We start from the raw sequence: 27,922 nt of genomic DNA, 5'->3' as shown, positions 1-27,922 counted from the left end.
AATACACTGACAACATGAGACAACAGATGATAGAAACACACTGACAACATGACACAACAGATAATAGAAACACACTGACAACATGACACAACAGATGATAGAAACACACTGACAACATGACACAACAGATGATACAAATACACTGACAACATGACACTAAGGATGATACAAATGCACTGAAAACTTGACATTACATGAAAAGAACTATGCCTTTGCAGGTAACTCGATTCACACAAATACGGCTTGTGTCAGAATAAATATCGTTCATGTAAGTCATTTTACTGATATTGCGATTGTTGATACGTCACAGCGTCACATTGTATCACAGACATTAACAATCAGCGGTATATTGTTTCTAACAATACAGACAGTTTATAGGACATTAACATATTGATAGATGGCACTAATGAGAAAGATTGGTTCAGTAACAATAAATATTAAGTAAAGACCTCAAGACAGGATAACTGACGGAGGGTTTCAATCAATCATACTTAGTGTTCATTTAAAACCTTTTCTCCGGATGTTGATTTTGCTATTGAAAGCGTTTAGATTAACATTTTCCGTTTAAAATGTATTTGAAGTGATATCATTAAATAAATAGACGTCCCATATGGTAATCGCCCGGAACAGGGGTTACAAAGTGTCTGTATGACGATACATACGCAATTGAAATAATTTACCTTTAACCATCCATCCACTACACATGGCAAACACATTACAAAGAAATATTATTTATTGATGTTATATGCAGAGACACCAAAACTGTTTACCTTACAACAGTATCGTCTTGATACATGGCTTTCACTTCTTCCCCAGGCAAAGAAGTTAACTGACTATAAAAGTCAGTTAACTCCCTTACCTCAGGAAGATGGGGTTTTCTCTGTACGTGTGTAGTGCTGACCTGTTAGTATGACCCGCATTGCAACACATGGACACAGACATCCCAAACACGTGTCAATGGTTGATTCTTCTTAAATGATTCATAATATTTTTGTTTAAACCTGGGTCACCCAAAGTATGGTTTCTAAGACACGTTGTCCCGTTTCGCTCCAGTAAGATAATTGATATAGGGGAAATAAATAGGGCTTCAGTGTTACAACAAAGCATCGTGTTATTTATCTCTGGTAGAGCGTCGTGGCCGGTGGAGCACGAAGTGACAATATCTGCTTGGTCATGCTGAAGGCGGTAGACAGTTAAGGAGGACTTTTTATACTTAACCCTTAACGATACCAACAAGTAAACGTACGAGTAAACATATATTTTGTGTGGACTTTAACTCTTATGTGACGAGGAGATGCGACTGAGGATTCCTGAGAAATTGACGGGTCAGTTAGCTCCCCGGAAGATCACGAGTATGCCCCCATCGCCATCCCCACCATATCAACCCACCCCCACCCCCACCCCCACCCCCACCCCACCCCCACCCCCACCCCCACCACCACTCCACCTCACACCAGACCCCACACCACTCGCGCGTCCCGGTAACTTGATTGTGTTTGGTAGCTTAATACACTTCTCTTTCCAGTATGAAAACCAGTAACGCAACTTCTGCACAGACACATGTGTGTCAGGCGGGCCATACGATGGGAATATTACACATTGACATGCATTATCACAATCACTACAGTCCTTATCTCGGAGCTGGGAACATTGAAATACTGATACCGTGAAACACACATGACGTTATGGTCTTGGTAGAATGCTTTGAAACATTGATATTGGTGTGACACTGACAGCCTGCTTGTCTCGAATTAAGGTTTTGTTCCATGGTCCACATCATCCTGTCGTATGTTCACTACTTTTATACCCTTGACACCTTGTTTCAGCAGAAAGTCAAGACTGATTATTCTCTGGCATTGACGTGTTGAACTAACGAGGCTTCACTGAGTAAACACAGCAATATTGTTTATCATCTTACGTGTTCATTTTAATATGCAAATCGCACACTTCAATACAGCAGACGTATCTCGGTACGACAGGAGCTTGAAAATAGTGAAACCCAAATTGTTCATGTGACAAGGATGATGATCATAGTTCATGATCAGTGCAATGTTCATAACATGTCAAATGACTTTCGATCACGAGATACATCTTGTTATTTCTCTCGATGACACATTGTGCATGACTTTTGTCTCTAGTTGCGATGGACGAGCGGTGTCATAGGACGTTGGACGTTGTGGAAGCGTTTGTGTTAACACTGACGGAAAAGCTGGCCTACCAGCCAGGAATGGATTGTCAACTCACTCTGCAAGCCAGGGCTGGACATCGCATCATGCTACGTTTCCTATATTTAAAAATTCACACAAATGACATGATAAAAGAATGTGAGGATTTTGTGGAAATCAATTATGGACAAAGCATTCTCTTTTCCCGTGAGTATTTCTATAATATCACTACCAAGATGCGGGCATTCCTAAGCAGACATGTACATAATCCTAGAAGGGACACTGTCGCGTTGTCGCATCGTGGCCCTGACAAAAGCAAAAAGTGTCACAATTAACCAAAGCGTCACAATGCGACAACGCGATATTTTGGCCATTTGCCGTATTGTCGCGTTGTCGCGTTGTCGGACTTTGAATAATACTTTGGTTTCCTGCTATCTTCGAGTACAGCCCGAATTTATATTGTTTCCTTGTTTGATACCTGAACATTTTTCTCTGTTCTCCGAACTGTTTTACTTGTATTTTGTGATATGTTGCCTGTGTTTTACTGTACATGTATGACATAAAGTTAATACATGATCTGGTCACAATGTGGCTGACATACTGCTGATACGACTTAAAATCTCATCTCACTCATTATTCTACCAACATAATGTGAAATTCTGGATTCCGATAAGAAAGTCATCTGTAGCGTATATCCGCAGACAAAACATTTAATTGACAACTCGTGTCTGGGAAGAATATTTATTTGAACGTATGGCGCACAATCTTGGAACAGAAAACGCTTCACGTCGTTCTGTAGAACTGTATATAAGACACCGCACTTATGTAAAGTCACTCGTTATATATCAAAGGAAGATGGCTCATGTTACGAGATCGTTTTCCAAGATTGTCTCAACTGCCTGTGTAGATAACTCGTAGAGTCTATTCACAAGTGTAGATATTTTGTCGAATCCTGGAATATGATAATTTGTATTGATATTGTTTGGCTTTTTATTTGTATGTTCGTCGCTTAACGCCGCATTCAGCAATGCTCGAGCTATATGACGACGGTGTGTACATAATCGAGTCTAGGCCAGACAATCCAGTGATTGACATCATGCGCATCGATCCACGTGATTGGGATACGATGACATGCATCAACCAAGTCAGCGAGCCTGACCACCATCGAACCCGGTCGTTCACGGAAGAGATTTAATTAACATAGATCAACATAAGAACCCATCTAAGGAAAAGTCGGTGTACTTTTATATACATTTCGGAATATTGTCTACTGACACTGAAAACTGACATAACATTGATCGTTACTGATGTCTGAATTTCCTTTAAATGTAAAACTCAAACCATACCAAATCGCACAAAGCTTTCATTATTAGCAAAAACTGTGTGATGATTTTTATAACTGACACAAACTCTGTGTGAGACCGCATCATGTGTTTCATTTTTAGATCTATGAGTGAGTGAGTGAGTGAGTTGGGTTTAACGCCGCTTTTAACAGTATTCCAGTTATATCACGGCGTGTCAGCTTAATGTGGGAGGAAAGCCCGAAGTGATGCAGGTCTCAGACGTTTACCACTTCGGTGAAACCCACGAGCACGGGTATGGTGCTGACAAACCTAGAAACATAATCGGGGCGAACCGGGATTCGAACCCACAATCATAGGTTTCTGGCGTGCCCAATGGACGCAACTCTGCACAGCGAATCGCGGCGCCTTAGACGACTGGGCCACCCGTGCCCCCTTTTAGATCTATGAATAAAGATTCAGCGTGACACAACACTTTATGACAATAGTCAACTTTCCCTCACGTCGCGCAATATTCAGGCCGCTCCAGATTTGTTGTTCACACCGTCTGAGATGCGATCGAGCATGCTCTTTCTACCACGATTTCAAAGAACGTCATGCGACTCCTGCTCAGAACCTGCTTGATTAAGGCTACTACATTCAACGCCTCGGGAAAGCTTTCAAAAAGTTTTATGGCAGACATGTGAAGGATATGACGCATCGTTGACAAAATGTCCGATGCAGTTCCCTATTTTGACCTGTACCATATGTTCACGGTGGGACAGGATACGCTCACCTTTTCGCGAACACCTGGTATCATTACTGTTTGAGAGTCATGATATAGTCGGAATCGTACAATCGACTCTGCTTTATGCAGATAATTCTTTTAGATGTGGAAAGGCTTTTGTCGCTTACGCTGAATTTATTGAGAGATTTTTAATTGGAAACATGTTACAGATTTAACCCCTGTCATATGCCGCACGAAGCCAACGGGATCTATGGTCACTGCAAACACAACTGCGTCCATCCACTTCCACAGCAATGCATATGGTGAAGATGCTGGTTTTCAACTTCTCGTAACACCTTTCCATACAGGTTAGTAGATCAGTGTATTTATATATAGTATAATTCATTATCACCCAAACAATCATGTTTTAGAGCTACAAATCTAAGAGATTATTTATAACAGAGGATGCGAGATTCAGTAAACCCATCCACTGAAGATAAGGTAAGAATTAATCTTCAGCAGCCCATGATTGTCGTAAGAGGCGACTAACGGGATCGGGTGATCAGGCTCGCTAACTGGGCTGATGTTTGTTATCCTGCCCCAGGTATAAAATAGATGCTCGTGATATCAATCACTGGATTGTCTGGTCCAGACTCGATTATTTACAGACCGCCGTCATATTGCTGGAATATTGTTTGAGGGCGGCGTTAAAAGACAAACAAACAAATCAATAAAAATGTGAAATGTGTATCTCAATAATGCAGAAAATCCAACAGAAATGTACTAATAAATTCATTATCAAGTGTAGGAAAGAAAGTGTGCATATTAATTCTCTCCACATAAATCTTGTTTTTTGTCTTTATTTTGCCTTAATATAAATAAACAAATACAAATAAATATCGATACAAGATGCATTATTCAGTTTTAATAATTCGTTCTATCGGAAATCACTCTATCACAACCTATGGATGTTTTCAGACGATAAGTGTTATTCTGATTGATCACATCTTCTTTATCGTTGTGTTCGTCAGGAAGTTGTTACAGCCGTGAGTTCCGATGTAACAACGGCAGATGTATCCCCGGCAACATGTACTGCAACGACTACAACAACTGTGGGGACAACAGCGACTCCTGTACTAGTTCGGGCGTATATTCCAGTGTAACTATCTACATGTCTGCCGCCATCATCCTGTGTGTAGTTCTGTTGATCGTCATCGTCGGTATGTGCTGCTGCTGCGCCAAGTCGTCCAGGAAACGACGCAGAAGAAGGGTATAAACTTTGGACTCTTTTATATCCTATATTTGTATCATTAACCCCCTGTAGCTATACATCACGTGTCACTATCTAATAGTTTACGGGGCTCGGGTGTAGAGTTGTGTCCCTTAGAGTGCCCGGATCCTGTGATCGTGGGTTCGAATCCTGATTCGCCCTGATTTTGTTTCTTGGTGTGTTAGCCCCATGCGCGTGTTCGTGGGTTCACCAATTGGTAAACATCTAAGATCTGCATCACTTCTGGTTTTTTCTTCCCACGCCAAGTTGACATAATTGAAATACTGTTCAAAGATGCCTTACCATACATACACACATACATACACACACACATACATACATACACATGCAGACACACAAACACAGACACACGCTGACACACACAGAGACACCCACATACACTTATATTCTTGTTGATTGGAATCCTGCACTTTCACCTGGTGATGTTTTTTTGCGTTTTTCTTTTCAGAGAAGGAGGTCAGCGAGACATTCACGTCAACATGCCCGGGAATTGTCCGAAGCATATGATAACCCAGTCGGACTCTTCTCCCTCAACGACCTTCCCCCGTACCTAGATATACCCACCTATCCTCCCCCAGCTTACTCTACTCTACCTCGGAGACACGCCCAGTCCCGGGGCACCGACATCACGACGGAGACTGCTTTTGATAGGACCACAGCCCCTGTTGAAAATCCTAACGAGGGGACAAGAATACCCCGAGATACACATGTGGAGGAGACGTGCACATCTACACCCGAGGAGGGGACAATTGCATTTGACACGAGTGCCGCTGACGACACACCAGAGACTGGTTCATCTGGAGACACACCTATGAGGAGTACACCTGGAGACACACATGTGAGGAGTACACCTGGAGACACACCTGTGAGGAATACACCTGGAGACACACCTGTGAAGTGTACACCTGGAGACATCACTGAGAGTACACCCGAGGGTACACCTTGAGACACCCCTCAGTATAAAATGAATACACCTGCTGTACCAGAACACCCGCCTAAATGAGAAGATGCAGTGCAATCGATTATATTTTTATCTTTATTCTTGACTTTTTAACAAGATGAGTGTGAGTGAGTGAGTTAAATTTTACATCGCATCGGCAATATTTCAGCCATATAGCGATTGGAACTAGGTATTAGATTTAAAATATCTGTCAAATGGACAGTAAAATAGTAAGGTATATCAGTTTTTAATAAAACAAACCAGACCACATTTTTTTTAAACCATATAGCTATAATAGATTACGTCCTATCAGTTAAAACAAGGCTATAGACAACTAATAACCAAAGTTAGACCACCTTACTGGAGATCATGGGGACTCACAGTACCTATGCTTCCTGCATGACTCCCCATCAGGATTTATGCATTCGCTTTGGCTACCAGTAGCTGTGCCGTATGCTCGCCAATATTTAAAAAAGACAATACAATCTTAGTTCTAAAACACAAGTTTATATAACTTACCTTGATCGAGAATGGATTTACGCGTCACTAGCAGGAGGACAATATTTTAACGCTACTTTAACCACCCGAGTGGCACCACCATCAATAATCTCAGTTGATGATACTATGTAACTTATTCAAAATGCATATAATCCTTTCAAAGTTTATCTATTAGGTCTACTTCTCTAAAAAACAAGAATTAAAGGAGTACTGACATTATTAAAAAGATCCTTTAAAGAGCATGAATGATACTATTTATCCCCTGTGAGAGAAAAATCTACAGTCAAGCAAAACATGCTTGACTGTGATTCTCTCATCACAAGGGATACAGAATGGAGGATCTTCAGCTTTTAACAAATCTTAACAATTTTGATACATACCTTCTCCACGATTGGCGTTTTGTTTAAATGTACGCTGTACCTTGGCGTTTGTTATTTTGACATAATTAAGATTATGTACTGTAGGATGTCGACGGAAATACTTTTCTGCCATCTTCTTAATCTTTCTAGCCTTTTTACAATGTGTATCAAGCCAGGGTTTACGAAAGGGTGGGATTACATAGGACTTAGGAATAGTTTCGTCAGCAATTTTTATTCAGTTTGTCCGAGAACATCTGAATGGGATCAGGGACATATAGTAAAAGATCATTTGTCAATATTTCCTCACATAATGATTTAAAAATGATTTAAGGCCAATATGCCTTTGAAAAAATCCATCTCGTTGAAGGCGGCTCATCAGCTGGGTTGTTGGCAGTAAGAATAGAAGGGAAATAGTCACTCCCACACATGTCATCGTGGACTGACCAATTACATTCAGTTAACATATTGGAATCTGAGAGTGAAAGATCCAAAACAGAATAATTACCACTAGCAGGATGTAAATTTTTGAGCCATCATTAAATATACAAAGATTATTATAAGTGATAAAATCTTCATTGACTTCCTCCACCGACACAGGGGCGCAACCCACGGCAAACGGGTTGCCCAATTTGGTCGGCTTTACGACCAGCAATGGGGTGCTGAGGACACATTCTTCCCCAGGTCCACACGGGGGAAAAGCTATTGGCGTTAACCAGCACTCACCACGGGGATGTTGCTCTTCTCGAGTGCCTTTAAACAAGATGAAGTCAGATTTTCAAATGTTATTCTACTTATCAACAATAACGTAACAACATGACAATTGCAATATTATTTAAACATTAACATGTGCAAAGCTTATATCTTTTTATTATTTTGATATGCATATATATTTATTTGTTTGCATTAAGTATTTATTTTATAAATAACATGTTTCATTTGTATTCACGTCTTTATTGTCCACTGAGAAATCAGTAGCTCTGTTCAGTCAGTAATACAGCTACATCACCACGGCCTGCGAGTTCAGATCTGGACCAGGCAAACCATTGATTTCAACCAGAAGCAATGGTACAGCCTTCGGGGTCCGATGACATGCAATCACCCTGGGCATCGTGCCTGACAACCCGATCTATTGCAGTCGACAGTTGTACGGAACACTTTGAGTTACTGTTGTAGGAATATTACGCATGAATAGCAACGTGCATTCACGTGTGTGTGCGTGGCTGCTAGTCCGGACTTATGAAGTTATAGTAGTGCTAGTCCACTGACAAACCATGCCGCAATTTAACATGGACATCCAGCGCAGACATAGTTTATTGACTCCGAGGTGACCAGTCCTTGTTTTTGGTAGGGTAACAAGTACAATCTGTTAACGTCTCTTGGAATGACGGACTCGTCGACGCAGCCGCCATACAGACACCCCCAACATACAGACACACACATACACACACGCGTACACACACACACGCACACAAGTGTATGTTGTATTGAGTGAAATACTCTTGAACGCGACGTTAAACCCTATTTCCTTCACACTGTTGTTTTCATTTCTGTCTGAAATAATAACGTTATACCAGCTTCAATCATGCCCAATGCACGATGACGACCTTTATGCCAAATCTTGGCATGGTGCATACCGTTTCACTCTCAGTGAGTGAGTTAAAATTAAACATAGCATCGGCATTATTTCAGCCATATAGCGACGAACCAAGTTAATATATTTACAATTTAGTTATTAATGTAAAGTTTTATTTAAAAACAAGTTGTGAAACATAGTTGAGAATAATATATTTAGAAACAATGTATGAAACATATTTGATCATAACAATATTCAATATGCAGTTTATATAGGCCACCAGTAACCAAAGCTAGGCCACCTCCCTGAAGATCATGGGGACTGACAGTACCTCTGCTTCCTGCATGATACCCCGGCAGGATTTACGTCATCACTTTTGCCACTGGTGGCTGTGAACAATACCAGCCAATATTAAAAAATACTCAGCAAAGAGTTGGCTTAAAAACACTGGTTGTTGATAGTTACATCGATTATGATAGGATTACGTGTCACACAGGGGGGCAATAATTTTACCATACTTTAACCCCCTGGACAGATCCTTCAATAAAGTCAGTAGATAATAGCATAACACCAAATGTAAAAATAATCATTTAATTATTTACATACATATTCAAAATTTATTACACAGACCAATTTCTTTCAAATAGCTGATAATAAGATACCCTCTGACACAGGAAAAGAGATCTTTCAGATTTACGGCTTGATAATAACAGTCAAGCAATATATACTTAACGGTGAACCCTTCATTACAAAGGATACACTTAGTCCTAATCTGTCTTCGGCAGATATTCGTGTGTAAACCGACTGTGGCCAATACGACATCGTCGTAAAACGACCTCGTCATGTCTTGACTGACAACCCAAGTAGGTTTGACCGATTGTTGGTTCGTGAAGTTTATTGCTTCCTACTTGGGTGTCCAACCGCTATTGCATGAGATCCCTAGTATAACTGTTAATAGTTGGTTTGCAATCGCTATACGGGTTAAGTAGTGGAGATAATGGTTTGTCAATAGCTGCTTTAGCTGCAGCATCGGCTTTTAAGTTACCTATGATGCCTACATGACTTAGCAACCAGCAAAAGACGATGTTACATTGGCCAGTAGAAAGATCATTGAAAAGTTCTAAAATGTCAAGGATTATGGGATGATTTGTGGAGACACTTTTCAGTGCCTGAAGGCAAGATAATGAATCAGAAAGATGATGAAATTTTTAGATTGGGTTTGATGTTTGATATAAGTCAAAGCTGTAAAGATAGCTTGGCCTCAGCAGTAAAAATTGAACAAGAATCTGGGATTCTTGAGGAGGCAGTTCTGGATCCAATGATGGTGGCATCAGCCACTTTGCCACCATCCTTGGACGCGTCTGTAAAAATGGACCTGTGAGAATTGTATTTGGAGCGTAATTGGTTATATGATTGTTGATAAACCAAAGGATTTGTTTCGGACTTTTTGAGCTGAGTGAGGGTAAGGTCTTCCTCTGGCTTCACAATCTGCCAGTGAGGAGAAGACAGAAGACGGTAAGTTGATATAATATGTAACCTCTCCGAAGATAACAATGATACCTTTGGAGATGGCAAATGGATTAAGTTTGATTGGTACTTTGTCTTAAGGTTCTATTACCAAGAAACGTGCCCAATAGTCGGATCGAGTGGGCGAAGTATTTTCAACAGTGTCTATATGTCGTCTTTTTGAACCAGGGTGAATAATTCTGCACCCCTTTTCCCCACCCACCATGGAGTGTCTACAAGGACAGTCTTATGCTGCAGCGGATTTCCAAGCTGCAAAGACAGGGGACAAAGGGTGGTATACTCCAGCAAATTTGACACGAGGAGCTAAAGCATTCCACCAAATTAAAGGTCAGAGTGGAGTACAGAATTCGGAGGTCAGCAAGGAGGATTTATACATTGATAAATATGATATAGACATTTAGAATACATTTATGTTTAAATACCAAAAGTGTGCGTGAAATATTTTATGCACAGGGCATGACATGACCAGCCGATTGATAGAATCGGGCACATTCTACCGCCCGTCTAGGCAAAGTTAGGGTCCAAGTGGTGTGTTGGACTAAGGAGCACTATTGCCGGTGTCACGAAATATATTCGCCCCCAGAATAAAGTCTCCCCCCGGCGAATTTATACCGGTACAGTTCCGCCCCTCTCGAAATAAACTCTCCCCCACCCTACGAAATAAAATCTCCCCCCAGAATATTTCCGCCCCCGGTCGTTTTATAAATACTTGCCATGCAGTTCAATAGTTGATGTTATTTTGGGTTAGGTAATGTTGTAATCTATTTTTAGCCATTGATTCCATTACTTTGCATAAGTTTGAAGTTGAGATATTGGTCGATATGAGTTAGCTTGATTAGCTGGTTTATTAGGTTTGGGGATTGGTATGACTAGGGCCTGTTTCCAGGGAGTAGGATATAGTTTTAGGTGGGTTTTTTTAATTATTTGTTAAGAAGTTAGGTCTTATCCTGGGGCTGTGCCCTTTTTCCTGTTTTGGATTACGTAGAGGAGCTCCTCCATTTTGTAGGGTTGGTTTATTTCTAGATTGTTAGCCTGCTTTTGTTAGGTCGTTGGAGCTTTTAAGTATTTGGTTTATTAATTTAGGTCGTTTTTTGGTATTTTTGTTTTGGAGGGCTTTGTAGCCCACTAAGCGAGTCAGTGAGAATTAGGATCTTTTTGTTGTTTTTTGATTGTTGGTTATGCAGGGCTGAGGCCATGCCCATAAGAGGGGGCTTTAGGGGTTGCTTATATAGAATTTGGGAATTTTGAGATTTGGAATAGATGCCGATGGGGTAGGGGAGGAGAACTAAGGGAGCTGGGTATGGTGGATGTTTGTGTGTTTATGTAATTTTGATTTGGTGGATTATAGTGTTTTAAGATGCGTTTTATTAGTTCCGTTTTGATTAAGAATACGCCTAAGGCCTTGAAGTTTTCTAGTTTATTTTGTGGGTTTAGTATTGCTTCTAGAGTGAGAGCCTTGTTTAGATTGAGGGTGGTTTGTAATGCGGTTCGATGTGTTAGGTAGTGTGTGCAGTAGATGAGTGCGTGTTGTGGGGTTTCTAGTTGTTTGCAGTGTGGGCAGTTACCTGTAGTATGTTTTTTAATTTTTTTTAGGTGGTTATTTAGGTTGGTGTGTCCTGTTTGGAGTTTAGTGATTACTCTGTCGATTTTTTTTGATGGATGGTGAATTTATGGTTTGGTTAGTGGTTTGCTGAGTACTTTTTTGATTTGGCTATTTGAGTTTAGATATAGGTTATGCCATTTTTTGGTGATTTTTTGCTTGTTTACACTTTTAATTTCTGATTTTGAGATGGGTAGGTTTAAGCTTCTTTCTGGGATTTTGAGGGATTGTTTAGCTGCCTTATCGGCGTTTTCATTACCGTATATTCCTACGTGGGCGGGTATCTACAAGAAGGTTATTTGTTTGCCTGCGTTAGTTAGGTCGTTGGAGCTTTTAAGTATTAGATTTATTAATTTAGGTCGGTTTTTGGTATTTTTGTTTTGGAGGGCTTGCAGTCCACTTAGGGAGTCGGTAAGTATTAGGATTTTATTGTGTTTTTTGGATTCTTGACTATGGAGGGCTGAGGCCATGCCCATTAGTTCTGCCGTGAATATTGATTGGTTGTTTGGGAGTCGGAAGGATTGTGTAGTTTTAGTTGGTTGTGTGGTATGGACTCCGAAACCTGTGTGTTTGGAGGTCGGATCTGAAGATCCGTCCGTGTAAATGTGACACCAATTTGGCCAATTTTCGTGTATGTATGCTAGTGTGGTGGTTTTAGCTATGTTTGGGTCGGTTTGTTTATTTATTTGGCTAGCTAGTGTTGTGTCTATTTTGGGTATTTTAAGTTTAGGGGTGAAGATATTTGATTGTTTGCAGTTTTGTTTAAGATTTTTTATTTGGTGTTCATTTAGGTAGTTTGTTATTCTTTGGGATATTGGGGTAAGTAAGGGGTGTTTACGAGCTAGAGCTTGGTTTTTGGGGCTGATATTTTGGTTTATTAAGTTTTGGATCAGAGGGTTTGATTAGGATGCGGCCCAGAAATTTAAGCTTAGCTGTTCCCTGCGTAGACTTAGTGGCATTTCTCCTGTTAAGGCCTGAAGTGAAGTGTAGGAGGTGCCATGTTGGGTGCGTGTAATTAGTTTGAGAGCCTGATATTGTATTGAGTCAAGTTTTTTAGATAGAGAGTTGTTTAGGGTGTTGTATATGGCGCAGCCGTAGTCTAGTTTTGATCTAATTAGTGATATGTAGAGTGAGAGGAGGGTATCTTTGGAGGCTCCCCAGTTTGAGCCAGTGAGGCATCTTAGGGTGTTTAGGTCTTTACTGCATTTAGTTGTTAGGTTTTGGATGTGAGCATCCCAGGTGAGATGTTGATCGAAAATAAGTCCTAAGAATTTGGTTTGTTTTTGAAATTTGATTGTTTGGTTGTTTAGCTGGAGGATTGGGGAGGCGGGTTTCATGTTTTTATGTTTGAATACTATTCCTGTTGTTTTTTCTGAGTTAAGGGAGAAGCCCCGTCACGGTCAAATCAGAGACGATGTTTATATGCTAGTCGTTAGGTACAAAGATTGTTTAGTAACTTAAGAAGTTATTAACACGTGTCGTGTCAGCCCTATGCCATTCGCGATTGTCCACTTCCAGAAAACATCTTGTGTTGGTTTAACATGAATTAGTAAAGGTTCATTAGGGATGCCCAACACGTTAATTAATGAAAGAGGAGTAGTCAAAACACTGTCATTTCCTGCCCAGGATATCACACCCCTACACACTAAGGTCGGTGAGAAACATTCTCATCAAAGAAAACACAGTCAAGACTATAGATTCCCGTCGTCTAGCTACACATCCTGTGATGAATTAAAGGTTGAAGAATTGCAAACTGAACTGTCCTAAGTTTATATCTAAAAATTTGGAATTGGATACAGTGATAAAGTCTTATATCAATATGTAGACTCATAAATATTGGTTTTATGTTTTATGTTCTTATGAAATATCGCGTATTAGTGTAATATGCATGCTTAACCATTCATTGTACCGTTCTAAATCATGTAATATCAGTCAATCGGGTGGGAAAACAGCCCAATCCTCGCTCTATAAAGGACTATGTCAATCATTTTGCAAGTTGAAATGACCCCTGATACTTTATGAATACTTTATGACAGTTTATGGAGTCAAAATCAATGCTGACTTTTTCATAAACTTAATGCTTCGTACTATAGCATGGTGTCTCTTCAGTGCTGAATAAAGATTGAAAATACATCAGTCAGTCAAAGATGAATGAGTTCTTGAGAATTAGTTCATATTTTGTTCTTAGACTTACATTCGATTGTGTTCACATGTAGACTCAAACTGGTATTTAAAAACATGTATACAGACAACAAAAACTGTATTAGAAACAACAAACTCTGTATTTATGGATAGCACTTTCATAAGCATGATAGCATATTTTGGAAAACAAATTCAAGGTCAATTGCTTCAATACATCATGTTCATTGGACATAATTTCTAGTTTAAATATGTTTATCTAATTTCCGATTATCATTCTTAGTTTTACTTTTTTCTCTTCGGCTGCGGTGATATCCATCCGAATCCAGGACCTTTGCATAGTCCAGATTTAAAGATTATATATCTAAACGTACGCAGTCTTAAAGACAAAGTAGATTTTATCAGTGCTGAATTAGATAGTTATGATGTTGTATGTTTAACAGAAACCTGCTTGCACCATGATATTCTAGCCACTGATATTACACTGATACCATTTTCAAATCGTAGCCTGTATTAAGGAATATATTTTAGATCTGAAATCAGAGTATAACGGGCAGCCTGAGCTGGAGGCGCGCGTGGGTATGTTGACAGTTTTTACGTAGTTAGTGGTAAAACCGAATGTTTGCGAGGATTAATAAGATTTCTGAATTCTGTTACAACAGTAACCGTACATGTATTTGTTACATTAAGTCATTTCATTCAAATTTGTTTGGTGTGATTATGTCTTATAATTATTTTAGGATGGAAGGTACAGTTATCAAATAAAATATGCTGAAATATCAATTCATTATGACCATATTTCATAATCTATTTTTTAAAGTAACCCTCCTTACATTAAAGATAACTATTTAAAGAATATAGTACTGAAAGACATTGCAACAAACCGAATAATCAGGGGGGAGACTTTATACTGAGGGGGGCGCGAAACATATCCGCCCGGGGGAGATTTTATTTCAGAACAGATTCTCCGGGGGAGAATCTGTACCGGTATAAACTCTCCGGGGGGAGAATTTGTACGGGGGAGAGTTTATACCGGGACACCGGCTCCGTCGCCCTCACCCACCAGAATCCCTTCCTCTGCCGACACAGGGTCGCAGCCCACTGCAAACAGGCTGCCCAATTCGGTTGCCTTTTAAGACCAGCAATGGGGAGCTCAGGATACATTCTTGTTCATCTTCACCGGGTCCCCACGGGGATTTACTCTGAGAACAGACGTATGTGTGCTATCACGTTTTTATGGGTACAAATGAAAACCTAACTGTACATTACAAATGTGCATGTTGTTCTTTGCACGTGCTCAGAAAAAACCCCGTTCTGGCAAGTTTTTTCTGAAAGTCTCTGGTCAGTGTTCGAACATACAAACGATGCATGGAACGTTCCTAAATATACTCAATAACAAAAGTTCCTGTGACTCCAATATTTTTGTGTATTTTTCAAAAAAGTAAAGTTTGGTTTTCAATATTGTTGTAGGTGTATGGAATCAAGTCACAAAAACGCAACTGCTACACTGCATTTCACTACCCAAGAATGGGTATAAAAACATGTGCCTTAACGGGATTCCGTGTTCATTGTTTAGAATCGTGCTGACAACAACCACTCAAAAACAACAAAATTACGCAATTATTCAACATTCCGAAATGCCACGGCTGTCCGAAAATGAGCGTCTGCGAGCCATAGGTATGCTTGAAGCAGGATCGAGTCAACGTGATGTTGCAAGACAATTTAACGTCCACAGAAACACCATTTGGTGTTTATGGCAACGTTGGCAACAGACGAATGCAGTCACAGACCATCCTCGGAGTGGCAGGCCACGCGTAACCAATAATCGACAAGACAACTGGAATCGAACAACACACCTACGAAATCGATTCCAGCCAGCAACAGTGACTGCAAGAAGCATCCCTGGCCTTCGACGATTATCTTCACAAACCGTACGTCGTCGCCTCAGATGTGCTGGGATTGTCACCAGAAGACCCGCCAGACGTCCCATTTTGACAGGAAACCACCGTCAAGCACGTCTACAGTGGTGCAGACAGCGTCTACGCTGGACGTCCATGCAGTGGGTACAAGTTCTATTCACTGACGAGTCTCGTTTTCACCTCAGCCACAGCGATGGACGGATTCGAGTGTACCGACGTCGATGTGAACGTTATGTCAATCATTGTGTCATGGAAGAAGATCGGTTCGGGGGCGGCAGCGTTATGGTATGAGGTAGGATTACAGCAAGACAGAGGACGCGTTTGATAGTGGAAGAGGGATATTTTAATGGACAGCGCTACCGCGACGAGATCATCGGCCCTGTTGTTCTACCGTTTTTGCGTCGTCATGGCCTAGGCATTACCTTTCAACATGACAACGCCCTGCCTCATATTGCTCGACTTGTTCAGGATTCTCTTCAACAAAACAACGTGAATGTCATCCCCTGGCCGGATCTCTCACCAATCGAGCACATGTGGGATGAGATGGATCGGCGCCTTCGACGTCAACTACGTGTTCCACAGACACTCCAGGAACTTCGAAACATGCTCAAGCAGATATGGACAGATATACCACAGGACTTTGTCCGACGCCTGGTCCATTCCATGAGACGAAGATGTGTTGCTTGCATCGCAACCAGAGGTGGACACACACGCTATTGATTTGTAAATTGACATTTTGGAATGTTCATGGTTTTTTTATGAAATCACGTATTTTCTGAAGTCAGTATGGCAAATTAAACCATTTGAACACTTACAGGAGTCTTTTATCTGTTGCAAACCGAAATTGTTTCCGATTTGGTATAAAACATAACTTTGCATTAAATCTTTACAATGTCATAGGAACTTTTGTTATTCAGTATATGTGTGTGCCTTTGTTATGCAAGAGCCATGCGCAGTTTTAAATATGGTTTTATGCACATCTGCACTTGAAAACGTCACACATGTTCAGTCCTATAGGCAGGTATTCTCATTTAGTCGGCTCTTGCGTTGAGTTCTATTCAACTGCGCAATTACACAGCGTGTCATGAAAACCTTATTTTATTATTATGTTTGATTTATGTCATTGGTCTGATGCACATCATTCATTGCAAAGAGTCCCTAGCTTTGTTGGCTGTTCAATAAAGTCTGCAAGCGAGCTCCCCTTTCAATGGGTTATCATCATGAACATTATCCTCAATAGTCAATGCAGCGTAACATCCGCAACAAGCAGGGAGCATCCAGAATCCAGTTATTGCAGGCAAGCCAACTTTACAACCATATCAACAGTGAAAAACACACAAACCGCGAGGACACAATTTGTCATCGTGTTTTGCTAGTTGCTCGACAGTTTGCGGATACATTACGCATAATCCTTAAAGAGTTGATTGTGTTGTGACACCAACTACAGTAAACTACGTTTCTAACGAACACGCTTATAACGAACTGGCGGTTTTTTGTCCCGGCCACTGCTATACATATGCTTATAACGAACTACATTTATAACGAACTCAAATAAGTGGCCCCTTTGAGTTCGTTATGACCGTAGTTTACTGTAGTAGCTAACTATAACTCCGCTAATTAAACCGTTCAGGCTAAGGTGACAGATTGGGTGGTGTGAGTGAGGTAGATTTATCGCCGCTTTTAAACAGTATTTCTTTCCTATAAGGGCGTATCAAATTTATGAGGGAAACCATAAGTGATACAGATCTAAGACGTGTTCAACGTTCGTAAAACCCACGAGTACGGTGCTGACGAACACATATTTATAATCGTGGTGAATCTGGGATTCGTACCCATGATGAAAGGCTTCTTGTGCAACTTTGCACAGCGACATACGACGCCTAACACGACCAGGCCATCAGTGGAATCAAGGCAGTGTTTCACGCGTAATTGTACATAGTAGTCCTACCGTATTCGGCTGTCAAGTAATTCTCTTCAATAGTTGTGTGTTATTGTCGGCATTACTGTGTATATACACATGTTCAGGTTTGTATCAGTTTTATACATACCTCAGTTTGTCGTCGTTGGTGGTTATGTGTACGAACCAGTGTGGTGACACAAATGAGCCTCATAGTTATTGCTGCTATCGTAACAACCAAACTTTCCTTTTAGAATTATATTTTGACCAAATCAGAACGACATAGGCATTATACTTACACTTCAGATTTTTTAGCTTTCATGTTGCTTACAATATTCAAAATTGTTGGTCGTTTTCTTAGATTTCTTTTCATTTCTGAAAAAAAAAAAATCTTATTCCAGTTGTTGAGCTCTACACTTGGTTCAACCTACCGGCTGTTCAGGATGAAGTGTTTATTTGTTTGTTTGTTTGTTTGTTGTTTAACGCCGCACTCAGCAATATTCCAGATATATGACGGCTGTTTGTAAATAATCTAGTCTGGACCAGACAAACTAGTGACTGAGATCATGAGCATCGATCCTCGCAATTGGATCGATGACGTTAGTCGCCTCTTCCGACAAGCATAGTCGCCTTTTACCTGTTCTATCCATGATCTTCATGAAGTGGAAAGTACTTGACGGGCTGAGGACAATGCCTCAAGCTCCCTTGACTTGATCATGACGTAACCATTTATCCAAAGATAATCTTTGTCTGGCGACAATGTAGGATCTTGGTCATCTGTCGTTTGTGAGCGAGTGGGTTGGCGAGGGAGCATGGTTTAACGCTGCTTTTAGTAATTTAGCATCAATATGAAAGCCGAGGGCACAGAAGTGGTCTTCCGGCATTGTAATCATGTGAGAAATCCAACCTTCGAGGTGACTATCGCCTAATTCCATTTCAAACGATTGAATATGCCCCGCCCCCTGATCACGTGGGAATGTCGAAGTTATTTATCTGATTAAGGACAAGAATTTATGGATGAACAACTTCTTTATTACAATTAAGAGCGACGTTTCGGTGTAGGTTCTTTATCAAGCAAGTGATTTACAGAGTACTTACTTACTTACTTACTTTGGAGATTTAACGTGCGCTTTCCGACTGATGCGTATTTCGCACACGGGCCCGGCCATTTAATGTGTTTCCGAATGGGGCGAAAGTGGTGTGTGCAACCCAAGAGGGGGGGGGTTTAGGGGTTGCTTATATAGAATTTGGGAATTTTGAGATTTGGAATAGATGCCGATGGGGTTGGGGAGGAGAACTAAGGGAGCTGCGTATGGTGGATGTTTGTTTGTTTATGTGATTTTGATTTGGTAGGTTAATGTGTTTTTAGATGCGTTTTATTAGTTCCGTTTTGATTAAGAATACGCCTAAGGCCTTGAAGTTTTCTAGTTTATTTTGTGGGTTTAGTATTGCTTCTAGAGTGAGAGCCTTGTTTAGATTGAGGGTGGTTTGTAATGCGGTTCGATGTGTTAGGTAGTGTGTGCAGTGGATGAGTGCGTGTTGTGGGGTTTCTGGTTGTTTGCAGTGTGGGCAGTTACCTGTAGTGTGTTTTTACAGAGTGTAGTAAGCAAGTATATATACAAGTAGGAGGCAAAGTTTATACAGTAGAGTAGATATTGTTATACTGGAGTAGAGAAGCCTGTTATATACACACAAGGGCAGTGATGACAATCATCGGTGAAGTCAGTGACATAAACAAAGGATGAAGCCAGTAATATAAACAACGGGATAATGGCTTATTGGGGTCTTTGATGAGTTGATGGTACGCTGGGGGTATGTAATAGCCTTGGTCATCCTTACTTAGTACTCCAACTTCTAAATGCCTATCAAAGAAAGTATTTATCTGATAACAAAACAACTTCGAGGTGACGAGCGAACGCCTTAACACCTCTACCATCCACACGCACCTTATTTGGCCGTTTGTACTTTCAAAGTTTATCTGTTAATGACAATCATAACCCTGACGAGCAGCAGTTTGTTCTGCTTGTGTTGTGTTGAGGACAGCCGCCATATTCAGGACAGGCTGCACATGGGCGTAACTGGATTACATTTCAGGGCGGATTGCGAAGCAGAGGCAACAGCTGCATTGAATTTCTATCACGTTTTTTTGGGGGGGAACGATGACGAACTATGAAGATATACCAGCAAGCAGTCTCCTGCTAGCTTGAAAACCATACACATTATCTGAAGGGTGTAGTACTTCTCAGGATGGGGATTAACGTCTGAGAAGGTAGACGTTGTCCAAGTGGTGTTAAAACCAACCTGAAATACAAACATGTATGAGGAACGCGATCCGTATACTCTATTGCAGTACCTTGGCATGCATTCAACACAGGTTCTCGGTTGATATTTCAGTGCACGCTCACGGTGACTCGTTTCAGGATATATTAAACAGTGATTATTGCTGTTTTACTACACGACATTCAAACAGGATTTGGGGAAATACATGAGTTTGATTGGCCAATCAGAGGTATGAAATCACAACAACAACCTCTGATGGAAACGACGTCACCGCGGAAGATGATTTAAATAGAAAGTACTTCCTTCTCGGTCATTTTCGGTAGACATTATTAAATAATTACATGTATAATTGTAAGTTAGAAACTACCAAAAACCAGGATACCAGAAAGCTTGAACTTTTTCGCGTTTCTTTAGTTAACTGTGATGTCATATTGTCTGCATATTGTCGCGGTGTAACGTCATAATAGTCAGCCGCTATATCAGAACTAAACCATGCAAAGCTTACTTAATCTTCTTTAGGCGTGCCCACTTCATGCTGGCTTACGAAGTGCCTCTGCCACGCACTGTTTATGCCTGTCATATATGCGAGTAAAAAGATAATTTTCAAGCGCAAAAAAGCCATGTTTCTTTAAAGTATATTATTGGTGTTTCCACATTGAAATCGACGACACACTAAAAACGAAATCCATGCCGTCTTACTCATTTTTGTCGCTAACCCCAAAGTGAGTGAGTGAGTGAATTTGGTTTTATGTCTTTTTTAGCAATATTCCAGCAATATCACAGCAATATCAATGCTATACCCAGCGGGGGACACCAGAAATGTGCTTCACACATTGTACCCATGTCGGGATTCGAACCCGGGTCTTCGGCGTGACGAGCGAACGCTTTAACCACTAGGCTACCCGACCGCCCCCAAAGTGTTAGGTTTAATTTAGCCATGGTAGATAACATCACATAACCATGTGGATGACCTAGTTCAGCTTAGATGGTACCCGGCAAGCAGTTTATATTAGAATTGATTTTTTTGCGTTTATAGAGGGTAAGTATGGAATACTGTAACGGACATTCTCGCGATCTCGCATTCTCGCGATCTCGACCTTTGGAAACGAGGTAAATATGCCCAAAACACGAGAATGCGAGATCGCGAGAACAATTCGTTGCGTAATTGTTCACATATATTTCCCCGTGTATTATATATATTTCAGATGTAATTTAAAGGACATCTGGACATTCAGAATTATACACACATTTAACTGTGTTTTGGGTATATTTTTAGATGCAAGACGTGTGTAAGATCAAAAGTTATTTCTGAGGGATTCTTTGACGAAGAACTTGAAATCATACGCGCATGATTGGTTTGTCGTATTTTCGCACATAACATTCACCGATAGGGGGACGAGTCTTCTTGCAGGTTACGGAAAGGGGCGAGTGGTGACGAATGGGGAGAGCAACTTTGCAACCATCCTTGGACCTGTCTATAAAAATGGACCTGTGAGAATATATTTGGTGCGTAATTGGTTATAAGATTGTTGATATACCAACGGCTTAGTTTCTGACCTTTTTAGCTGTGTTAGGGTGAGATCTACTTCTGGCTTCGCCATCTGCCAGGGAGGAGAAGACAGAAGACCGAAATGTGATATAATATTAAGATCTATTTTAGCTGCGGTGATGTGTGGTTGAATTCTGGTTCCAAGTGGCGGAACCAGGTTTGATAGATGTCAAAATAGGTTTTCATACTGAGGGTGAAAAACACAATTGTATGCTTGTTTGGATTTATTTGAATGCAATTTAGTCATGTTTTTCAGTGACAGTTTTTTGCGCGCAGTTCGAGTGAAGGTCCATCATGATCAGCGTCCACATACAAACTGTTCACGGGAGAGGCCCTAAAAGCTCCATGACAGAGCCTTAGGCCTTGATGGTGTATTGTGTCTATTTTTTCTAAATTGCTCTTTCAGGCTGCACCATAGACAATTGAACCATAGTCTAGTTTGGAGCGTATTAACGATCTGTATAAGTGAAGGAGGGTGGTCTGAACCCCTTCCCACTCGGATTTTGAAACGACTTTTAACAAGTCAAGAGCCTTCAGGCACTTTGCCTTGAAATATTTGATGTGTGGTAAGAATGTGAGATGACGGCCAAATATGATGCCTAGGAATTTGGCCTCCTCTACTACCTTGATAGGAGTACCATCTAAAAATAAATCTGGATCCTTTTGAGGTTTGTATTTACGACAAAAGTGAATACAGTTTGTTTTTGTTTTTGAATTTTGCTCAGACAGAGCTGTAGCTGTCTTTCTATTGTATTCATATTCTTACCACGACAAGAAGTGTTGAAATCGTCCACAAAAAGTGAACCATCAACGTTATTGTTTAATACTTCAGTGAGACTATTAATTTTGATGCTGAAAAGTGTGACTGATAGTATGCTGCCTTGAGGGACGCCCTCATCTTTCTATTGTATTCATATTCTTACCACGACAAGAAATGTTGAAATCGTCCACAAAAAGTGAACCATCAACGTTATTGTTTAATACTTCAGTGAGACTATTAATTTTGATGCTGAAAAGTGTGACTGATAGTATGCTGCCTTGAGGGACACCCTGATCTTAATCGAAATGATCTGACAGGGTAGAGCTTACTCGTCCAGGGTAGAGCCCACTCGTACTTGAAATTGTATGTTGTTTAAAAATTGAGAGATGAACTGAGGTAACCTGCCCCTCAATCAAAATTCATGCCATGTCCATCGCTGTGGCTGAGGTGAAAACGAGACTCGTCAGTGAATAGAACTTGTCCCCACTGCATGGACGTCCAGCGTAGACGCTGTCTGCACCACTGTAGACGTGCTTGACGGTGGTTTCCTGTCAAAATGGGACGTCTGGCGGGTCTTCTGGCGACAATCCCAGCACATCTGAGGCGACGACGTACGGTTTGTGAAGATAATCGTCGCAGGCCAGGGATGCTTCTTGCAGTCACTGTTGCTGGCTGGAATCGATTTCGTAGGTGTGTTGTTCGATTCCAGTTGTCTTGTCGATTATTGGTTACGCGTGGCCTGCCACTCCGAGGATGGTCTGTGACCGCATTCGTCTGTTGCCAACGTTGCCATAAACACCAAATGGTGTTTCTGTGGACGTTAAATTGTCTTGCAACATCACGTTGACTCGTTCCTGCTTCAAGCATACCTATGGCTCGCAGACGCTCATTTTCGGACAGCCGTGGCATTTCGGAATGTTGAATAATTGCGTAATTTTGTTGTTTTTGAGTGGTTGTTGTCAGCACGATTCTAAACAATGAACACGGAATCCCGTTAAGGCACATGTTTTTATACCCATTCTTGGGTAGTGAAATGCAGTGTAGCAGTTGCGTTTTTGTGACTTGATTCCATACACCTACAACAATATTGAAAACCAAACTTTACTTTTTTGAAAAATACACAAAAATATTGGAGTCACAGGAACTTTTGTTATTGAGTATATTTAGGAACGTTCCATGCATCGTTTGTATGTTCGAACACTGACCAGAGACTTTCAGAAAAAAACTTGCCAGAACGGGGTTTTTTCTGAGCACGTGCAAAGAACAACATGCACATTTGTAATGTACAGTTAGGTTTTCATTTGTACCCATAAAAACGTGATAGCACACATACGTCTGTTCTCAGAGTAAATCCCCGTGGGGACCCGGTGAAGATGAACAAGAATGTATCCTGAGCTCCCCATTGCTGGTCTTAAAAGGCAACCGAATTGGGCAGCCTGTTTGCAGTGGGCTGCGACCCTGTGTCGGCAGAGGAAGGGATTCTGGTGGTTGAGGGCGACGGAGCCGGCAATAGTGCTCCTTAGTCCAACACACCACTTGGACCCTAACTTTGCCTAGATGGGTTGTAGAATTGGCCCGAATCTATCAATCGGCTGGTCACGCCATGCCCTGTGCATGGAAAACATATCTCAGAAATATTATTTTAAAAACTGGTTCATTCTGAAATATGAAATCGTTATTAATGCGGATATATATTATTGCCTAGAGTCCTATGACAGAAGGCGGTGGCTCATGGGCCAATCTGGAGATACGGACTTCTCAAATCTGTGGTTCTTGGGAATTATGTCATGGGCTGAACCAGCCTGACATTACTTCTTTTAGTTTTCATAGCTTTACAAGTCTTTATTTCTGGAGTATAACATCCCTGTAAACCTTGGTGCTGTAGCCTGGCTTCCACTGCACACCGTCCTTGTTGACACTCGATGGCGGGTGGGGAGCAGGGATGCTGAAACTTATACTTACAACATGTCTCTAAATCTGCACTCTGGTTCTTCAAAAACATACAAGCGTAGGCATACAGATTCTGTCTCGTCTGATGAAGATGTCTCTCCACAAGTGGCCGATTCTTGGCCTAGGTTCATCGTCATTTCATCCGCTGATGGCTCTCCTTTAAAGCTCAATCCTTTTGTCATCTCCAAGGGAATCCAAAGTACCTGTGGGGAAGTCAAGAATGTCACACGTCTTCGTTCTGGCTCAATCCTTGTTGAATGTGTACGGAGACAACAATCCGTTAATCAGCTGGGTCTCCAGCAGTTTGTTAACACAAAGGTTGTTGTCTCAGTGCACAAGACACTGAATTCTTGCAGAGGTATTGTGAGAGATCGCGCTCGCTGTCTGTCAGACATGACAGAAGAAGACATAGCAGCTGAATTACAAAACCAAGGCGTCACTGCAGTAAAACGATTTACCAGAAAGACACAGGCAGGTACTCATGAGAGTTCAGAGTACACAAATGACATCAAATGTGCAAACTGCGACGGAAAGCATATGTCTTTATCTCAATCCTGTCCTGTATGTGACCATGAAGCAACAATATTAAAAATCAAAGTTACAAACAACATTTCTTACACTGAAGCCAAAACGTTACTTCCATTGCAAACCCCGTCAACCAAAACGTATTCAGCTGCTGTGTCCTCTCCAACTCAAGTAGTGAAAGTATCGACAATCTCTACACAAACCAATATGTCTTGGGTTCAGGATGAACAGATTACCATTGATGAAACCAAAACATCTCACATAGTTCCGTCAAAAGTAACATCTGCTTCCCAAACAGAGACTTTGCAATCGACACCTAAAAATACTGAACTGATAGAACCAGAAACAACCACTAAAATGCAAACAGTTTCAGGTGAAGCCCACTTGTCAAAACAGATTAAGAAACAATTGAAGAAGAAAGGCAGGGCACTCCAGCACTTGGATGTGCCTTCTCCTATAACAACACCTATAGAGGTTCATAATCCTTTTGAGCCTCTGGAGATGGAGGTTAGTCCCTCAGTCCCAGTCCATGGGGATGGACCTCCCTCCCGCTCACGATCTCCAGTTGAGCCACCATGAGTAGCTCTTCTCAAATCATCCAATGGAACTGCAGAGGACTAAGGAACAACTTCAATGATTTACAATTATTAATTCAGGATTATAAATCATCAGCACTATTCTTACAAGAGACCTACGTAAAAAATACTGATTTAATTGACATCAGACAGTATGATTCGTATCATTTCTATTCAACCTCTGCTGCTAAAGCCACTGGCGGCTCCTCTGTCGTGGTGAAGCAGGGTATTATACATAGCCTTGTTCCTCTTAATACGCCACTTCAAGCTGTTGCTGTTCGTTAACTTTAAACTTTGTTTTCACGTTATGTTCTCTTTATGTACCTCTATCTTCGACTCTTCAAATAATTGATCTTCATGCCCTATATGACCAGCTCCCCAAGCCCTGTATCATCATGGGAGATCTCAATGGGCATAATCCACTTTGGGGTGGTACTGCTACAAACAATAAAGGGAAAATATTGGAAGACTTTATTTCGAACAATGACTTATGTATTTTTAATGATAACTCTAAAATTTATTTACATCCCGGTACAGGCACATATTCATCTCTTGATTTATCACTCACAAACTCTGAACTATTAAATGAATTTGAATGGTCTGTCCACGACGACCTCTGTGGAAGTGACCATTTCCCGACTATTCTTTAAACCATAACTCCATATGATGTTCCTCCATCAACAAGATGGAACTTCAGTAAAGCTGACTGGTCGTTGTTCGAATTACTCTGTGAAAACAAGTTACATCCTGGTCGTTTTATTGATGTTCCTGATTCAATACAAATGTTTTCTAATGAACTAAATCACAAAGCTGATGAATGTATTCCTAAGTCCTCTGCTAATCCACACATCCGTAAACCATGGTTTAATGATACTTGCAAACAAGCTAGGAAGGCACGGAAGAAAGCTGAAAAGTATTTCCGTCACCATCCTATGGTACATAATTTAAATAAATTCAAAATTGTAAATGCTAAAGCACGGCGTACGTTTAAGCAAAATAAACGCATGTCTTGGCAAGCTTATGTTTCAAAAATAAATTCACGTACGCCCATGTCGAAGGTATGGAACATGATTAAAAAAATCAAAGGTAAGGGATCTAAATCTGGTATCCACCATCTTCAAAATGGGAAGGAATTATTAACTGATAAGACAGATATTGCTAATAAACTGGGTGAAACTTTGGCTAAACATTCTTCCTCGTCAAATTATGTACCTCAATTCCAAAAATACCAAAAACAGCAGGAAAAGAAACCTATTAATTTTAATTCAGATAATGGGGAAGATTACAATGAAATATTTTCTATTCATGAACAACATACTGCCCTCGGACAAGCTCACGATACTGCTACTGGAGCTGAAAACATACATTATCAACTCCTGAAGCACTTACTAGAATAATGTTTACTATCTCTGTTAAGTATTTCTGATGAAATCTGGACGACAGGAAGTTTTCCACCTTCATGGGATGCGGCCATTGTGTTCTAATACCAAAACCAGGACGTGATCACACCGATCCATCAAATTATCGTCCAATTTCATTGACAAGCTGCGTTAGCAAAACCATGGAACGCATGATAAACAATAGACTTGTTTGGTACTTAGAAACCAATAATCTCATAACCAATATACAATGTGGTTTCCGTAAAAACAGGAGTACTATCGATCATTTAGTACGTTTAGAATCATTCGTTAAAAATGCCATAATAAATAAACAACATGCAGTGTCTATCTTTTTCGATCTTGAAAAAGCATATGACACTACATGGAAACATGGTATTTTAAAAGATTTACATAATTTTGGTTTGCGAGGTCGTTTGCCTCAGTTTATATCCAACTTTTAACAGACAGACAATTTCATTATAATCAGGGTGTCCCTCAAGGCAGTATTTTGTCTGTCACATTATTCAGCATAAAGATAAATAGTTTATCAAAAGTTTTAACTGATTCGATCGACGGATCACTTTTTGTGGATGATTTTAACATTTCCTGTCGTGGTAAAAATATGCATACTATTGAAAGGCAACTTCAATTATGCTTAAATAAAATTCTTAAATGGTCTCTTGAAAATGGTTTTAAGTTTTCAAAAGCCAAAACAAACTGCATTCATTTTTGTAGAAAGTATAAACCGCATAAGGACCCTGATATAGTTTTAGATGGTGTTCCTATCAAAGTTGTAAAAGAGGCCAAGTTTCTTGGAATTATTTTCGACCAGCACATGACCTTTCTGCCACATATAAATTATTTAAAGAATAAATGCCTGAAAGCATTGGATTTATTAAAAGTAGTTTCAAATTCAAAATGGGGAGGGGATCAGAAAACCCTCCTCCAACTGTACAGAACGCATATCCGCTCTAAACTTGATTACGGCT

At 40.6% G+C, this 27,922-nt stretch overlaps 2 protein-coding genes across 2 annotated transcripts in view; one reads left to right on the top strand and one right to left on the bottom strand.

The window, feature by feature from the left end:
- LOC125371729 overlaps positions 1-948 on the bottom strand; it is a 37,597-nt gene extending 36,649 nt beyond the window's left edge. The window contains exon 1 of the mRNA XM_048380408.1: positions 771-948. The gene's annotated coding sequence lies outside the window, so the exon portion shown is untranslated. The remainder of the gene's footprint in view (positions 1-770) is intronic.
- The window catches only part of LOC124122470 (abnormal cell migration protein 13-like), a 31,115-nt gene extending 22,914 nt beyond the window's left edge, over positions 1-8,201 (top strand). Inside the window, exons 2-5 of the mRNA XM_046485511.2 lie at positions 2,139-2,372; positions 4,403-4,540; positions 5,204-5,442; positions 5,912-8,201. Of these exons, the coding sequence (XP_046341467.2) occupies positions 2,139-2,372; positions 4,403-4,540; positions 5,204-5,442; positions 5,912-6,409 (1,109 nt within the window). The 3' untranslated portion in view covers positions 6,410-8,201. The remainder of the gene's footprint in view (positions 1-2,138; positions 2,373-4,402; positions 4,541-5,203; positions 5,443-5,911) is intronic.
- The last annotated feature ends 19,721 nt before the right edge of the window (positions 8,202-27,922 follow it).

The sequence above is a fragment of the Haliotis rufescens genome, unplaced genomic scaffold (genome assembly GCF_023055435.1).
Source record: "Haliotis rufescens isolate VD_foot unplaced genomic scaffold, xgHalRufe1.0.p SCAF_30, whole genome shotgun sequence".
In the NCBI taxonomy this organism is placed as follows: Eukaryota; Metazoa; Mollusca; class Gastropoda; order Lepetellida; family Haliotidae; genus Haliotis; species Haliotis rufescens.
Note: the sequence above shows the minus strand (reverse complement) of the source record. Positions and strands in the feature narration are given on the sequence as shown.